The sequence below is a fragment of the Bos taurus genome, chromosome 15 (assembly GCF_002263795.3).
Source record: "Bos taurus isolate L1 Dominette 01449 registration number 42190680 breed Hereford chromosome 15, ARS-UCD2.0, whole genome shotgun sequence".
NCBI lineage: Eukaryota > Metazoa > Chordata > Mammalia > Artiodactyla > Bovidae > Bos > Bos taurus.
Genome location: NC_037342.1, coordinates 65,488,684 through 65,504,515, shown reverse-complemented (window position 1 = coordinate 65,504,515; position 15,832 = coordinate 65,488,684). Strand labels below are relative to the sequence as shown.

Genomic DNA, 15,832 nt, shown 5'->3' with positions numbered 1-15,832 from the left:
CATGCCCAAGTGTTACCTGGAATATGTGTTGCCTTTCCTTTAGCAGTCTTCTCAACATTTTGGTCATTTCCCTTATTTAAATTAGAAAGGATAAAAAAAAATAGGTATAAAGTTTCATTTTCATATCCTGTCAGTACTATAAATAAATATAAATTTAAAATGTGGAAGATAGCCTGCTCATATAGCACATAGTTCATTCTCTGTAACCATCCCAATCAAAGACACCATGCTGCTGCTGCTGCTAAGTTGCTTCAGTTGTGTTCGACTCTGTGTGACCCCATAGACGGCAGCCCACCAGGCTCCCCTGTCCCTGGGATTCTCCAGGCAAGAACACTGGAGTGGGTTGCCATTTCCTTCTCCAATGCATGAAAGTGAAAAGTGAAAGTGAAGTCGCTCAGTCGTGTCCAACTCTTAGCGACCCTATGGACTGCAGCCTACCAGGCTCCTCTGTCCATGGGATTTTCCAGGCAAGAGTACTGGAGTCGGGTGCCATCGCCTTCTCTGCAAGGACACCATACCTCTTTCTCAAATCAGTGTTACTTCTCTGACCCTTCCATACACCTAGGCAGTATAGATATATTAGGGAAACACTGTTAGTCAGAATGAATGAGCATCTATATCAACAGCTGAGAACTCAAGCCATGAGAAGCAACTGATTATAGGAAAAGCTTGGCTGTGATGTCCATGAAGAATTAAAATGTCTTGAATTAATGGAGCATCTCTCCTGTGGAAGGCAGGACAGCTCTGAAAGGCAGGCGGGGCCAAGTCTCATCACCCACTTCACCTACCAGGAAACAGATGTGACTGCAGATCAGTGTAGTGACTACCGATCAGACGTGCCTACAGAAGAGTGTTAGTCCACTGCAAAGCAAAAACTCCAGGCCAAGGGTGACTTACGGCTGCTTTGTGCTCTATTCCTTAGATATAAAAATTAGAAGAAAAAAATGTTTTTTCAGTTAAAATGAACTGAAAATAATGTGACTTATGAAAGTTATTTTGAAAATGGCATTTGGTTACAATTTTTAGTATAACTGTTAACATGACAAAAGTTTTGAAGACTATTTTTAAAGAACGGCTGAGTAACTGGATTAAGCATCTTAGCAATTGATACACTGGGGCTCTAATTATTTTAGAAAGCTCTTTTGTTATAGCGTAAGTAGTTCATCACGTCATAGTATACAACTTATACCACAAGTAACTGGTAGTCACTGGTAAATTAAATCCATCCAATTCCAGTTATAGTTAGTCTGTCAACTGTAGCAGAGTTGTTAAAAGAAGTTCTTCTAACCTTTACAAGAAGTAGTCAAACTTTCATATTACCAATGGAATAAAAAGGATAGTTCTCAACTGCTTGATAGGTCTTCTCTTCTACTCTTTCTGAAGTTTTACATTCCACATCCATTATTTTCCTAATGTCATATTACAGGTGACCCCGGAACAACATGAGTTTGAACTGTGCATGTCCACTTAACACATGGAATTTTTTCATTAAGTACCTACTATAACCCAAGCCCCATTTGGTTGAATTCCCGGATGCAGAACCAGGGATACGAGGATCGACTGTAAACTTAAACACAGATTTTCAACTACATGGGCCACCACTACCTACCTTGAGTTGTTCAAGGGTTAACTGTAATTTTAAATTCCTTCTCTCCTTCTGTAGGATCTCATTGAAGCTGTTCCAGGGAAATTACTAATCTATTTCAAGGTACTAAACTTCTGTGCCCTAATGTTTAAAATACAATAGAAATGTTTATATTTTCTTATAGCTTATTGCACAATATAAACTTGATTAAAATGTATTAACAACACATTGTGTTCAAATCAACACTAAATTAAGATGTTTGGCAGGAAATTGCATGATTTATTTTAATATATTCCAACTCAGTATGAAGGTAAGCGAGCAGTTTATTTCTGAAGTTTTAGATATTTTAACTATAATTCATTATCAAAACAAATATTTTGGTCTCTTTTTCCTTCTTTAATTTTTTAAAAAATTCTTCTTCAAGTTCACAGTGTCATGGAAGTGTAAAATAAGACTGATAAAAACCGCTTTAAAACATATGGCTTTATATACATAAAAAATTCAATAATGTTGCCACAACCCCTAATGCAGTGTGATTCTTATTTATTTACTAGTATCCAGAATAAACTTCTGTACATATTAAATTGTTCAAGTATATCTAGAGCAGTGCTTGTAAAAGTGAGGTCCCACTGCTACAATAACGGGTATCTCTTTGAAGACCACTTCTAATTCCAATACAATTAAGGGAGAGCTCTAAAATTTTTTGATTTTACAGTTTATCATACATCCTCGAATATCCTAAAATGCTCCACTGAGCCAAACATCTAATTTAATTTACATCTACTTTAACATCCCTTTAGTACAGCACCAGTGGTTAAACTAAAAATGCATCTGACTAACCAAATGTTTTCATTCTTCTATTAGTTACAGTTTATTATTTACTTCCACAAGATCAAACCCAAATGAAAATGAAGACAACTCAGGTCAAACTCTTTCACCTTAAATAAAGGTGAAACATTTCACCCACTTCATACTTAAATACCTAATTGTTCTCCTATAGTGTATGTTTCTCAGTAACAGCAATACAATTAACTAAGCCAAAGACCAACTTCTTATCTTTGAGGATCAGGCAAGTCGGAGAGGATTCTCCAGGTTTGCTTTAAAACTTTCCAGAAACCTGGTGGCCAGTTCATCGTCTACCACCCGGCTGTCACTGGACATGGTGACCGTTATGAGCTGACGTTGCTGCAGCTGGGCATTCCCCTCTTCATCCTGAGTGAGCTTCAGCACAGGTCGGAATCTCCCTACCGCCAAAATGCAGGCCTGAGGAGGGTTGATCACGGCAGTAAATTCATCGATGCCAAACATCCCCAAGTTGGAAATACTAGGGGAAAACAAAAAGCTCTGTAGGTGGTATGTCTTTAACCAAAGAACCCTTTCCCTGAGTCACACATTTTTACTTTACTGAAAAACTGTGCCCAGTTACTCAAAGACCAAAGACAAAGAATACCATTTACTATAGAATCAAAAAGAAACCAAGTAACAACACACAAATACTCTATCTAATATAAACATATATTCAGCATTGAACTGTAAACCCCAGGCAGAGAAATATAGCAAGAAAAAGAAACAAAAAAAAAAAGAACTAGAACAGTATAAGGGTTAGAAAAAAGAAATAAAACTTTGTTTGAACATGAACTGACTGTGTACAAAGAAAATTTAAGCATCTACAGATAAACAAGTAACATAAGCGAATTTAGCTAAACTACTAGATAAGTCAATGTAAAAATTTGTATCTATATACAAGTTGCTTTCATTAGAAAAAATTAAAATAATACCATTTATAATAGTATAAAAAAATCTAAATCTAATAAAACATATTATCTGATCCCTAAACAAAAAATTACAAAATACAGCGGAAAGAAATCAAAGAACTAAGTAAACACTGGTTTATACCATGTTCATTCACTAGAAGACTCAATGCTATAAGGATGTCAATTCTCCTTAACCTTAAATCGATCAAACAATTCAATGCAATCCCAACAAAAATCCCAGCAAGATCACTGCATGTGTGTATGAAAAAAGACAAGCTGATTTAAAATTTTATTTGGAAATACAAAGCCAGGAAAGACAAGCTTGATGGTGAACAAAACTGGAAGACTTTCACTGTCACAGATCAGAAATTACGGTTAGCTTGTATTAAGCAAGCAAAGGACAAACAGACCAACTGAAAAGGAGAGAGAAATCAGAAAAGAACCAAACATGGTTACCTTCTCAATGCTACAGAGTAGTAATGGTTTCAATAACTGACATTTAGTCAATTAATTATCCACATGGGGAAAAAAGAGAACTTTGACCTTTACCTCCATATCACAGACAAAATCTGATTTCAGATAGATAGTAATCTATACATGAGAAATTATAAAGCTCACATAGAAAAATGAAACTTCATGACTCTGGGATAGACAATAATTCCTAGCAGGAAAAAAAAAAAAAAAAAGAATACTAACAACAAAGAAAAATACTGATAAATAGGATTTTATTAACTCAGAACTTCTGTTCATTAAAAAACACCATCAGGAAAGTTTCAAAGGCAAGGTACAAAGTGGGAAAAGTATTTGAAATAATATATATCCTAAAAAGTCTGTGTATCGGGAAAAAGAAACTCCTATAAAACATTTTAAAAAACGGACACAAACTTTAGCAGGCATTTTACCTGATAAGGGACTTCCCTGGTGGCTCAGACGGTAAAGCGTCTGTCTACAATGTGGGAGACCCGGGTTCGATCCCGGGGTCAGGAAGATCCCCTGGAGAAGGAAATGGCAATCCACTCCAGTACTATGGCCTGGAAAATCCCATGGACAGAGGAGCCTGATAGGCTACAGTTCATGGGGTCGCAAAGAGTCGGACACGACTGAGCGACTTCACTTTCACTTACCTGATAAGTAACCAGATACCCAAATGGCTGACAGATAAATGAAGACAGTATTCAACATCATTAATTTTCATTTCCCTTGGGCTTCCCAGGTAGTATCAGTGGTAAAGAACTTGCCTGCCAAAGCAGGAGATGTATGAGACACAGGTTTGATCCCTGGGTCGGGAAGATCCCCTGGAGGAGGGCATGGCAACCCACTCCAGTTTTCTTGCCTGGAGAATGCCTTGGACAGAGGAGCCTGGTGAGCTACAACCCCAAGACTCACTAAAACCTAATAATACCAAGACTTAACAGACTATGAAGCAACAGAAATTCTCAGACACTGTTGATGGAAGCAAAAAATGGTGGAACCATTTTGAAAAGCTATCTGGCAGAATCTATTAAAGATATAAACCCAGCAATTCTACTTTCAGGTTTATACAAAAAAAAAATACATACATATAGTCACCATAAGGCACTGACAAGAATGTTCATGGCATCAGCATTTGTAAGAGCACTAATTGTGAACAACACAAATGCCCACCAATAGTGAAATGGACACTAGCATATTTATACAGAATACTACAAAATGCTACAGTGCAATAGGAAATGACTCTCACACAACATAGCTCATCTCACAGACACTAATGCTGAATGAAAGAAGTCAGACACTGAAGAGTATGTGTTTATATAAAGATCAAAGTTGGCAAAACAAAAACGTTGGTAATAACTTTCAGAACTGTGGTTACCCTCTAGGGGGTCAGAATTAGGAGGGATAAAGGGAGGCTTATGACATGGAGGTAATGTTCATAATCTTGCTTTGGTCGGTTACACAAATTTCTTCACTTTGTAAAACATTCCAGCTACATTCAGTATACTTTACTGTATGTAAGTTACACTTAAACAAGAATAGAGCTGATGATAACTCAAGAGTCAGTGTTAATATTTTACCCCAAGGGACCTAACCCCAAGGAACCTTAAAATAAATCACAAGTAGAAAAAAAATAGTTGAGGTTTATAAACCTACTTACTATATGTCAGAACCCGAATGTCATTCTATGAACATCTGAATGGGCTAACCAGCTAACCCTAATGGCTTTCTACTAGCTTTGATACGAAAGCCTAACTAGTCTGAAGAACATTTGCACATATTCTCATGTCTAAAGTAAGATATTTAGCTTAAATTTTAAAAAAAATTTCAGAAAATAAAATAGGTTGACAAGTACGTTATGAATCTTATGTCTGTTTCATGCTACCAATAATTAAGAGTTTAAATTTTACCTAAAAGATCCTCCTTGATATTCTTCAGGTAACAATTTTCCATCTCTGGCTTTCTTTGATAGAGCCTGAGAAAAATATAAACAGAGTGTGATAACCAACACTACATTATATAGCTGATTTTGTCACTTTAAATATTTTTATAGGGTACACTCTCATCTTTGATAGGCCTTGACTTTATAAGAGAGTATACATACATGTACATATACATTTTAAAATTATATATATAATTTTCTCTAACACACTTAAAAATGAGTAAGTTAGAGCACAGTTAATCCAAGCTATAAATCTGTGAATCAAAACTCTAGAAAAACCATTTCCCTTTAAAAACTGTTCAAATATTGGAAATTATCTTATATACTATGCAGAATGTTTCAGTGTTCTTTATATATACAATGCAATTTTCTGCTTTGCCTATAAACTTTTTTTCTTGCAAGACAAAGTATGAGAAGAGCCCTTTTTGTTAATCGAGTACCTTTTAAATAAATTATTCAATGGCAACAATCTCACAACCAGCACATCAATTTTCATCTTTCAGCATTTGCTTCTCTTACCCATAACAGATTAATTTCAAATAGTTGTTAAAAAAAACCAAAATTTTATATTTACTTCACAATATTATAAGCAGCTTCAGTGTTGTCACTCTTTATAACTGATTTTTTTAATGTCTGTTTAACATTCTAAAGATTGCATCTGCCACAATTCAGTCATTTTCCTAGTGGTGTACTTTGGTTAATTTGTTTCTTTTGAATTATTTCACATGATTTCTCAGAAGTGGAATTACAAAGCCCTAGAAAATGGACTTTTTGTTGTTGTTTTTGATCCTATAGCTAACGCATTTCCTGCTACAAGGGATGTAAAAATGTAGTCATTTCATATCACGCTAAAGCTAATGTCTAAAAACTTAAAGAGGGAAAGACAGATAATACTCTGAAAGCGAAAAGCAGTTGAATTTTTCTCTACTTGTACTTGCAATTAACCATACTTCTCTTAATTTTTATTTTTCAATGTTTCAAAAGCAAGGGGACAGAGATTGAATCATTACATATGAATAATAAAGAATTATTTTAGAGAGTAGGGATAAATGAAGCTATTGTCATTGGGTAGATGATACAAATCTAGGACTTATTCAATATGATGTATTATATAGATAATAAAGATACATTTACAATTACCACTGGTAGCTATTTAATTTTAAATCATAGATGATTCAATTTTTGAAAAATAAAACATTCTTTAAAAATCTAAAAATGATCTCAACACATCATTGTGACTTACTGCCAAATGCGTCAATTACAGATTTATATTATTAGTATACAGTTACTTAAAAAACTATATAGATCCGGAATGAAAAATTAAGAGATGAATTTAGACCTGTACTTGGAATATCACAAATAGAACAATCAACAAATGCATTTTTTTCCTGCCTTAAACAATATAACTTCACATGATCTGAACAACAAGCACATATCATATGAACTTTAAAAGCTTTTCTCTAAAGGCAGATGATCACAACACATCCTGCTAAGTTACCAGGCTAAAAGAAATAAAAAACATTTATTATTAAAAAAAAAAACCAACAGACTGCAAGCATACATAATACACTTTTAAAAAATCTCTATAAACCCAAAACATATCAGTAGGATATTTACGTCAATGAACTCAAGAGAGCATAGAGTAAGGATAGATTTTGATAAGTATCACTGCTTCTAAAAGTAACTAATCCTCATTGGTATCTCCTGGTAACGTGAACTTAAAAATCAAAGCACGTGTTCCCTGAACCATCCAGTTGACAGGACGTAGTACAAGCTAACTAGCAACTATTTCTAAAATTACCTCGTGCGTGCATGCTAATTCGCTTCAGTCATGTCCGATTCTTTGTGACCCTATGGATCGTAGACCACCAGGCTCCTCTGTCCATGCGGATTCTCCTGGCAAGAATACTGGAGTGGGTTGCCATGCCCTCCTTCAGGGGATCTTCCCAACTCAGGGACTGAGCCCGTGTCTCCTGCATTGCAGGTGGATTCTTTACTGCTAAGCCACCAGGGAAGCCCAAAATATATCACATGCCTTACTAATTCATTCAAAAAATTTACTGGCTACTAATGAGGTAAACTTTGCTTCAGTCTCTTAAAACTACTGTAATTAATGAAGAATAGCATAGAATTTGAAGCTTGTTACTGTATTACTTTATTTAGGAAATATAAACCTGAACTTTGCTGAGGCATGCCTTTAGTCCCACACACTGACAACCTTGTGATTCTTAAGCGTCAAGAAGTACTCAGAGCAGGCGTTCTTAACTTGGAGCCCATGGATAGATAGTCACAATCTAACAAATTCCTTGAAAAACTATTTCTAACCTTCCTTTAAATAAATTCAACTATTTGAATATAGTTTAATTTAAATAAATTCAACTAGTTGAATATATAAATTCAACTATTCAACTGAGCAACTATTATCTTCTAAGCACCATCCAGAATTAGATATATGGTAATGAACAAGACAGTCAACATCAGAGTGTCAGGAACATAGAGGGGTCGACAAATAAATAAACAAGGTGAATTCAAAGACTTATAAACCATATGAAGACAATAAATAGGGTAATTGTTTATTCAGGAACTACTTTAGCTATGGAAGCCACAGAAGGCCTAAGAAAGTGGCATTTGAACTGAGAAACGCCTGGGTTTAAACAAACAACTTCTAGTGCTTTCTAGATGCAACACTATGGCAAATTTCTTAAAAGTGCTAAATCTCAGTTTCTTCAATTTGAAGTTAAGGTTCCAACTATGATATAAAGCTATTAAGATTGAGTGAAGTGCTTAGCCTACTGTCTGGTACATTATAAGATAAGATAAAGAAGTGAAAGTCGCTCAGTCGTGTCCAACTCTTAGAGACCCCACAGACTATACAGTCCATGGAATTCTCCAGGCCAGAATACTGGAGTGGGTAGCCTATCCCTTCTCCAGGGGATATTCCCAACCCAGGAATCAAACCAGGGTCTCCTGCACTGCAGGTGGATTCTTTACCAACAGAGCTATGAGGGAAGCCCTGCTGCTGCTGCTGTTAAGTCGCTTCAGTCGTGTCCGACTCTGCGCGACCCCACAGACGGCAGCCCTAAGTGGAATGTTAATCACCAATCTTGAAGCGGGAGAGAGGCAGGCAGAATGGGAAGCTTAGACAAGTAGCCAGAGCGAACAGACCCAGGAGCTGCTGGGAGTTACAGGAAATGCTCAAAGACCACCAGAGGCCCTGGGACATTCCCAAGGGCTGGGAGGGCCCTTCCCACTGCTGGCAGGTGGGTGACACTGCTTCCTCACCACCTCAACTTAGTTTCTTTTAGGATGCAAGGAACAGTGAATGCTAACATAGCTGCTTTAAGAATCATATTATAGGACTAAAATGGATAAACTGGTTAGAATCAAAGAAATCTCCCTGCAACAGTTAATTTTTAACTCTATAGTTAAAGGAAATTCTAACGCTACTGTTTAATCTAATCACATATCAATGTCATAAAAACACTAAAATTACATTCATTTTTCACTGCTGCTGAAAACTGTTCATGAAAAAAAGGTGTGCAGCATCTAAGTAATCCAACCTTTATTACTTTAACTTTTGAATACCACCCTTCAATTTTAAAAAAGTTCCTTTTTTATATATAAAAACACTCTGCAAACCTTTCCAAAGAGGAGGGAAGAAAGATCTACGTATACAAATTCCACTAAGGTCACTTTAATTATATTTAACTCTAAGATCCAAGACTATGCATTTTAAATTAAATTACCTTCCATTCACTGGAGCTTCACTGGTAGCTCAACTGGTCAAGAATCCACCTGCAATGCAGGAGACCCTCGTTCAAGTTCTGGGTTGGGAAGATCTTCTAGAGAAGGGATAGGCTACCCACTTCAGTATTCTTGGGCTTCCCTGGTGGCTCAGCTGGTAAAGAATCTGTCTGCAGTGCAGGAGACCTGGGTTCCATCCCTGGGTTGGGAAGATCCTCTGGATAAGGGAAAGGCTACCCACTCTGGCCTGTATTCTGGCCTGGAGAATTCCATGGACTGTATAGTCCATGGGGCTGCAAAGAGTTGGACATGACTGAGCAACTTACACTTTCCATTCATTTATTTATCTGGGGTAAGTAGGTCTACATATTTATACAGCTCCATAAAGAAGTCTTATATTCTACTTTTTAATCCCCCTTATAACTTGTTTTACACACACACACAGACACACACACACACACACACATAAACGTATCTCAGGTCATTGATAAATGGAAAAAGAATCACTTATCTAAATGAATCTGAAATTTTCAAAGGTAATACTTCAAGACCTGGGATACTTCTGCCAAAAATTACCCTTGGATATTAATTGAGGCTGTCAAAGCTGACCTATTGTGTATGTTCCTTGCCTATTCAATGCAGTAATTTTGGTGAGAGCTGATTCTTCCATATTAGAGCCCAGGGGAAAAAACAAAAATTTTGCTTCTGGAATACTAAGTACTTTCAGTGGTCTCAACCCTAGAGAAGAAATGAATAAACTTTTAACAATAACGTCCTATGAAAAGTGAGCACTTTAATAAAAATATAGTTTCAGCTTTAACTTTAAAATCTATCTAAAATATTATATTTAGGGTCAAATTATGGACTCTGGGAAATAAAGCAGTCATCTGTAGCTTGAATGCAGCTAGCCCTAAATATGCATGTTATTTCTGAAAGTTTGAATGCAAAATAATCTTAGAATGGGTTGTATCTGGATCAAAACTTAAAAATATGTATACATAATTGATAATCATTTCAAAATACCAAAAATCTCTCTCTTTCTCTCTCTCTCTCTCTCACACACACACACACATCTATCTCACAGTGTGACTGGATCATGTCAAGTCTTTCCCAGAAAGTAAATTCCAACATTTTGCAAGTATAGTATTGCTTAAGACCTACCTTTACAGAATCAGCAATCTCCTGTAGACCCTTAGCAGCAGCATCTTTTATGACTGGTGTAATTAGACCTCTATCTGTTGCCACTGCCACTGAAATGTCAATAGAGGGCAGTTGCTTTGCACCCTCTCCGTCCCAGCTTGCATTAACATTAGGCATTTGCTAGAAAGTACAAGTAGAAAAAAACATGTTATTAAAGAAGGAGCTTTAGACTAAGGTTATTAGAGAAAAATAATTAATGTCATGCATTTTTGAAAGTGAATATAGCTAGAATAAAGGAAAGAAAAATTTGATTTGAAAAAAGTGGTTTGTACCTCTATATTAAATAACTTTTATGTTTGGGAAGAATAAACACACTATCTTTTTTGAAGCAAGCTTAAGGAAATTCTGATGATACATACATGTTTTGATCTCTTTATATCATGGTTAAGAAAAAGGTTTTTTTTCTTAAATCTAATTGCTAGGGAATATTTAATGTTTGTGAGCCTTCCTGCCTCATATGATGACTGACATGACTTTGAGGAGAAGAGAAGAGAAGAGGGTAGAGTGGTATTGACATTCAACCACATTATTCCTGTGCCATAAGGGAACCTGACTTCTTAGGGTAGCCCTGGGAGATATTAGCAGACCCTTAATAAATGACTTCCTTATTTAAGAGAGATTTCCTAGGTTTCATTAACATATGCTATATACTAAATATGGGGCTTCGCTGGTGGCTCAGTGGTAAAGAATCTGCTTGCTAATGCAGGAGACATGGGTTTGATCCCTGGGTTGGGAAGATCCCCTGGAGAAGGAAATGGTAATGTGGCAACCCACTCCAGAATTCTTGCCTGGGAAATCCCATGGACAGAGGAGTCTGGCAGGCTACAGTCCATTGGGTCGCAAAGAGCCAGACATGACTTAACAACTAAAACAGCAACATATACTACATATGAGCATGTATATATTTAATATACATACAACTACACTGAGGATGAAAAAAACGGAAGAAATTACCAAATGCCTGGAAACAGTGTGTACTGATAATGTTGTCAACTATCACAAGAGGAAATGATGCTGAAAAATGGAAATCAACAACTAATTTCTTTTCAAAAAATTCATTGCTTTCTGCCAAGTTAGATCCAGGCCTCCTAAGCATGTCATTTAAGCACAGCAATCCACAATTTGATTCCACCCAATCTCTCTAATTTTACTCCTGACCACTCTCTTAAGATGAATTTTCACTTAGGTTTCTCACAGTTATGCTACACTGATTTCCATTTCATCACTGTTCAACTACTCATTTCACTTCTCCGTCTTTCAAGGCTCAACTCTTTTATTCAATGATGCCACTATGTCCAAATAATAAAGCCCCAACCTCCAGAGGATTTTAAATTCTTCATAGATAATAATGAAATGAAACAAGAAAATAAAACAAACCCTCACAAATGAAGAATATCTGGCCCCCAAAATTAGAGACTACTTTAGAAGCCAAAATTATCTGGGCTTTACTACTTACTTTAAGTGTAACAGCTGCTGCCTTGATGATAAAATCGTTTACTGATACTTTAATGTCATCTGAAAGAAAAATAAGCATATGATGGTTAATATTCAAAATAAAACTTTAAAATGAACAATTATGATTTCAAACTTAAACTATGAACTTTACTGACAAACAATGGTAAAAAAAAATATACAGGTCTTTGTTTGCTTAGTCATAAGATTTCCTTGAGTAGAAAAATTTGCGTTATATGAGGTCTTAGATAAATAATATCAACCATTAATGTAAATGTTTACTCCTAGTCCTGATTACAATTCTTTTAAATTGCTCAGATATCATACACAAGTACTTGAAAGATACATGACAACCATAATCAGAAAAAAAAAGAATCAAGTCCTGTGTCTCTAAAAAGACAAACGGTCTGTCCACAGCATGTACAGTCAGGAAGTTTACAAGACGATTCATTTTCTTCCAAATCCTTTTCAAGTCTGTATCCTGTGTACTCTTTATAATACACTGATTATATTAGAACAATCACCTAAAAAACCAAGCATATATATACATACACATATACACACACACAAACACATGCAGGCGGGGGGCGGGATTTTCAGAAATTTCTTTTTACTAACAAGGCATGCAATGAAAAAATTTTAAATTACTACATTAAATAAGAGCTGGTTTTTAACTTAACCAAACAGGATATAGTAAATGCCAAAGATGAAGCAATGTTGCCATGGATCCTAATGCAATGAATGATACAAGGTCTCTCACTAGTTTTATGGAGAATTCAATTAAATCAATGTTCTTCCAGTATACATAATGATTAAAGCTGGGGTCCCCTCCCTTCCCAAAGGGCTGATCATAACAAAAGCATTGGGTTTATACCTCTGCTTTACCAGTGCATATGAAAGTGCTGGAAAATGGAAACTATATTTGATTCTTTATTGCATGGGCTTCTAGAAAAAAGACTTTAAGATCAATATCTAGTCATGGTATGTGGAGGATACACAAATTCAGTTACTATAGTCTGATGGAATTTTACAGGAACAACAGTTCATTCCAAAGGCATGCTAAGATTGCAGAAAGGGATTAAATGTATTACCATAAACCAAAACACTGCCAAACGGTCACAGTAACTGTCAGCTGCTTTTCTAATATACAGCTCTCATAATTCAGATTTCCAGAAATACAGACATCTTTGTTTAAAACTCCTTTAGGAGCAGAAAAGTAAATGGATGTCCAGTTCCGAGAGACTTTTATCAACTCATTGTGCTTACCTCTCATGTATCTCAGCATCCTTCTCACTTTACCTACTATTTATAGGTGTCCCCGGAGAAGGCAATGGCACCCCACTCCAGTACTCTTGCCTGGAAAATCCCATGGATGGAGGAGCCTGGTAGGCTGCAGTCCATGGGGTCGTGAAGAGTCGGACACAACTGAGTGACTTCACTTGCACTTTTCACTTTCATGCATTGGAGAAGGAAATGGCAATCCACTCCAGTATTCTTGCCTGGAGAATCCCAGGGACAGGGGAGCCTAGTGGGCTGCTGTCTATGGGGTCGCAGAGTGGGACACAACTGAAGCGACTTAGCAGCAGCAGCAGCAGCAGCATAGGTGTCCCGAGTGAAGACTTCCCAAATCACCTACCAGCTGATGATTTCCAAATCGAGGGCCCTAGTGGGCAGTCCTCACCTGATTTCCCACCCTCATCATACTCCTATATTTGACTACTTTCTTCATCTTGAAACACATTCTCTTTCTGCTATCTGTGTTACAGACTCTCCTGGTTTTATTCCACAATTTGCTCACTCTTTCAGTCAGAAACCATTTATATGACAATGATTCCTTCAAATTCTGTCTTAAATTCTTCTGTATCTGGAGTTTCAGTCTCAAACACACTTTCTCACATGACATTTTCACTTATATTTCTGATAGGCATCCCAAATCTATGTGGAAAGAAGATGTTTTCCCCAAATTCCTTTCAAACATATAGAAAGGATACCATTGCTAACATTTTATTAAGAACAGAGTAGGCCCTAACTGTGGAAAATTCTTAAAGAGATGGGTATACCACACCACCTGACCTGCCTCTTGAGAAATCTGTATGCAGGTCAAGAAACAACAGTTAGAACTGGACATGGAACAACAGACTGGTTCCAAATTGGGAAAGGAGTATGTCAACGCTGTACACTGTCACCCAGCTTATTTAACTTATTTGCTGAGTACATCATGTGAAACGCCGGATGTTTGAAACAAAATGGAATCAAGATTGCCAGGAGAAATATCAATAACCTCAGATATGCAGATGACACCACGCTTAGGGCAGAAAGTGAAGAGCTAAGAGCCTCTTGATGAAAGTTCAAGAGGAGAGTGAAAAAGTTGGCTTAAAACTCAACATTCAGAAAACGAAGATCATGGAATCTGGTCCCATCACTTCATGGCAAATAGATGGGGAAAAAATGGAAACAGTGAGAGACTTCATTTTTTGGGGGCTCCAAAATCACTGCAGATGGTGACTGCAGCCATGAAATTAAGACACTTGCTTCTTGGAAGAAAAGCTATGACCAACCTAAACAGTATATTAAAAAGCAGAGATATTACTTTGCCAATAAACGTCCGTCTAGTCAAAGCTATGGTTTTTCCAGTAATCATGTATGGATGTGAGAGTTGAACTATAAAGAAAGCTGAGCACCAAAGAATTGATGCTTTTGAACCGCGGTGTTGGAGAAGACTCTTGAGAGTCCCTTGGACTGCAAGGAGATCCAACCAGTCCATTCTAAAAGAAATCAGTCTTGAATATTCATTGGAAGGACTGATGCTGAAGCTGAAACTCCAATACTCTGGCCACCTGATGTGAAGAACTGACGCATTGGAAAAGACCCTGATGCTGGGAAAGACTGAAGGCAGGAGAAGGGGAAGACAGAGGATGAGATGGTTGGATGGCATCACCGACTCAATGAACATGAGTTTGAGTAAACTCCGGGAGGTGGTGACGGACAGGGAAGCCTGACGTGTTGTGGTTCATGGGGTCCCAAAGAGTCGGATCCTACTGAGCAACTGAACTGAACTGAACTGAGTAGGACATACACTGTGAGGGAATATCAAATACTCTCATTTGCATACTGTTACAAAACAAAGTGTGAAACTTGCTTACAGAATGTTTTAGATTACAATCTCATATAAGAAAGAGGAGTAGAGATGCATGGATAATGTGGGCTCTTTGAAGACTCAACAGAAAATCCCTAATTAAAAGGACAAGCCAAATCTGGGCAATGCAGATGCTATATGAATCCATACCTCCACTGACACAGTACAGCTTCCTGTCTCATGAGAGGAAGGAACTAGGAAAATTATATCCACAATAACCTCTACGTCATACAAAACTAAGCAAGTTTGATTTGAGACTAAAGGGAGCTTCCAGGATTAACTTTCTGACTATTGATCACTCTGTCTAAAATAGCTTTCCATTTGGTTCCGTGGACTGTTAGAATCTGTCAGGTTTGCAAGTCTATACCTAAACTTATTTACCAGGCCTGCCTTCATTTAGGATGTAGAAAGCCATAAGAGAAAGCTGTGCCCATCCGAATAGGGTGAGAGGAAGAGCAAGATAAACTATAAAATCGCAACTTTCTTGAGCCCATTAGGGAACTGAGGTTATATCTAAGCTTTAGAATTATGTCTAATATTTATAATTA

General features: G+C 36.8%; 1 protein-coding gene across 3 annotated transcripts in view; it reads right to left on the bottom strand.

Moving 5' to 3' along the window:
* Positions 1-1,890: 1,890 nt before the first annotated feature.
* Positions 1,891-15,832, bottom strand: part of PDHX (pyruvate dehydrogenase complex component X) — a 75,369-nt gene continuing 61,427 nt past the window's right edge. The window contains exons 8-11 of one of the 3 annotated variants that reach the window (NM_001075751.1): positions 12,153-12,211; positions 10,658-10,816; positions 5,721-5,785; positions 1,891-2,909 (exon numbers count right to left, since the gene is read on the bottom strand). In NM_001075751.1, coding sequence (NP_001069219.1) covers positions 2,651-2,909; positions 5,721-5,785; positions 10,658-10,816; positions 12,153-12,211 — 542 coding nt within the window. In that variant the 3' untranslated portion in view covers positions 1,891-2,650. Of the gene's footprint in view, positions 2,910-5,720; positions 5,786-7,553; positions 7,726-10,657; positions 10,817-12,152; positions 12,212-15,832 lie in introns of those variants that run through there. The other 2 variants (XR_009490580.1, XM_059874725.1) reach the window with 2 other exon arrangements.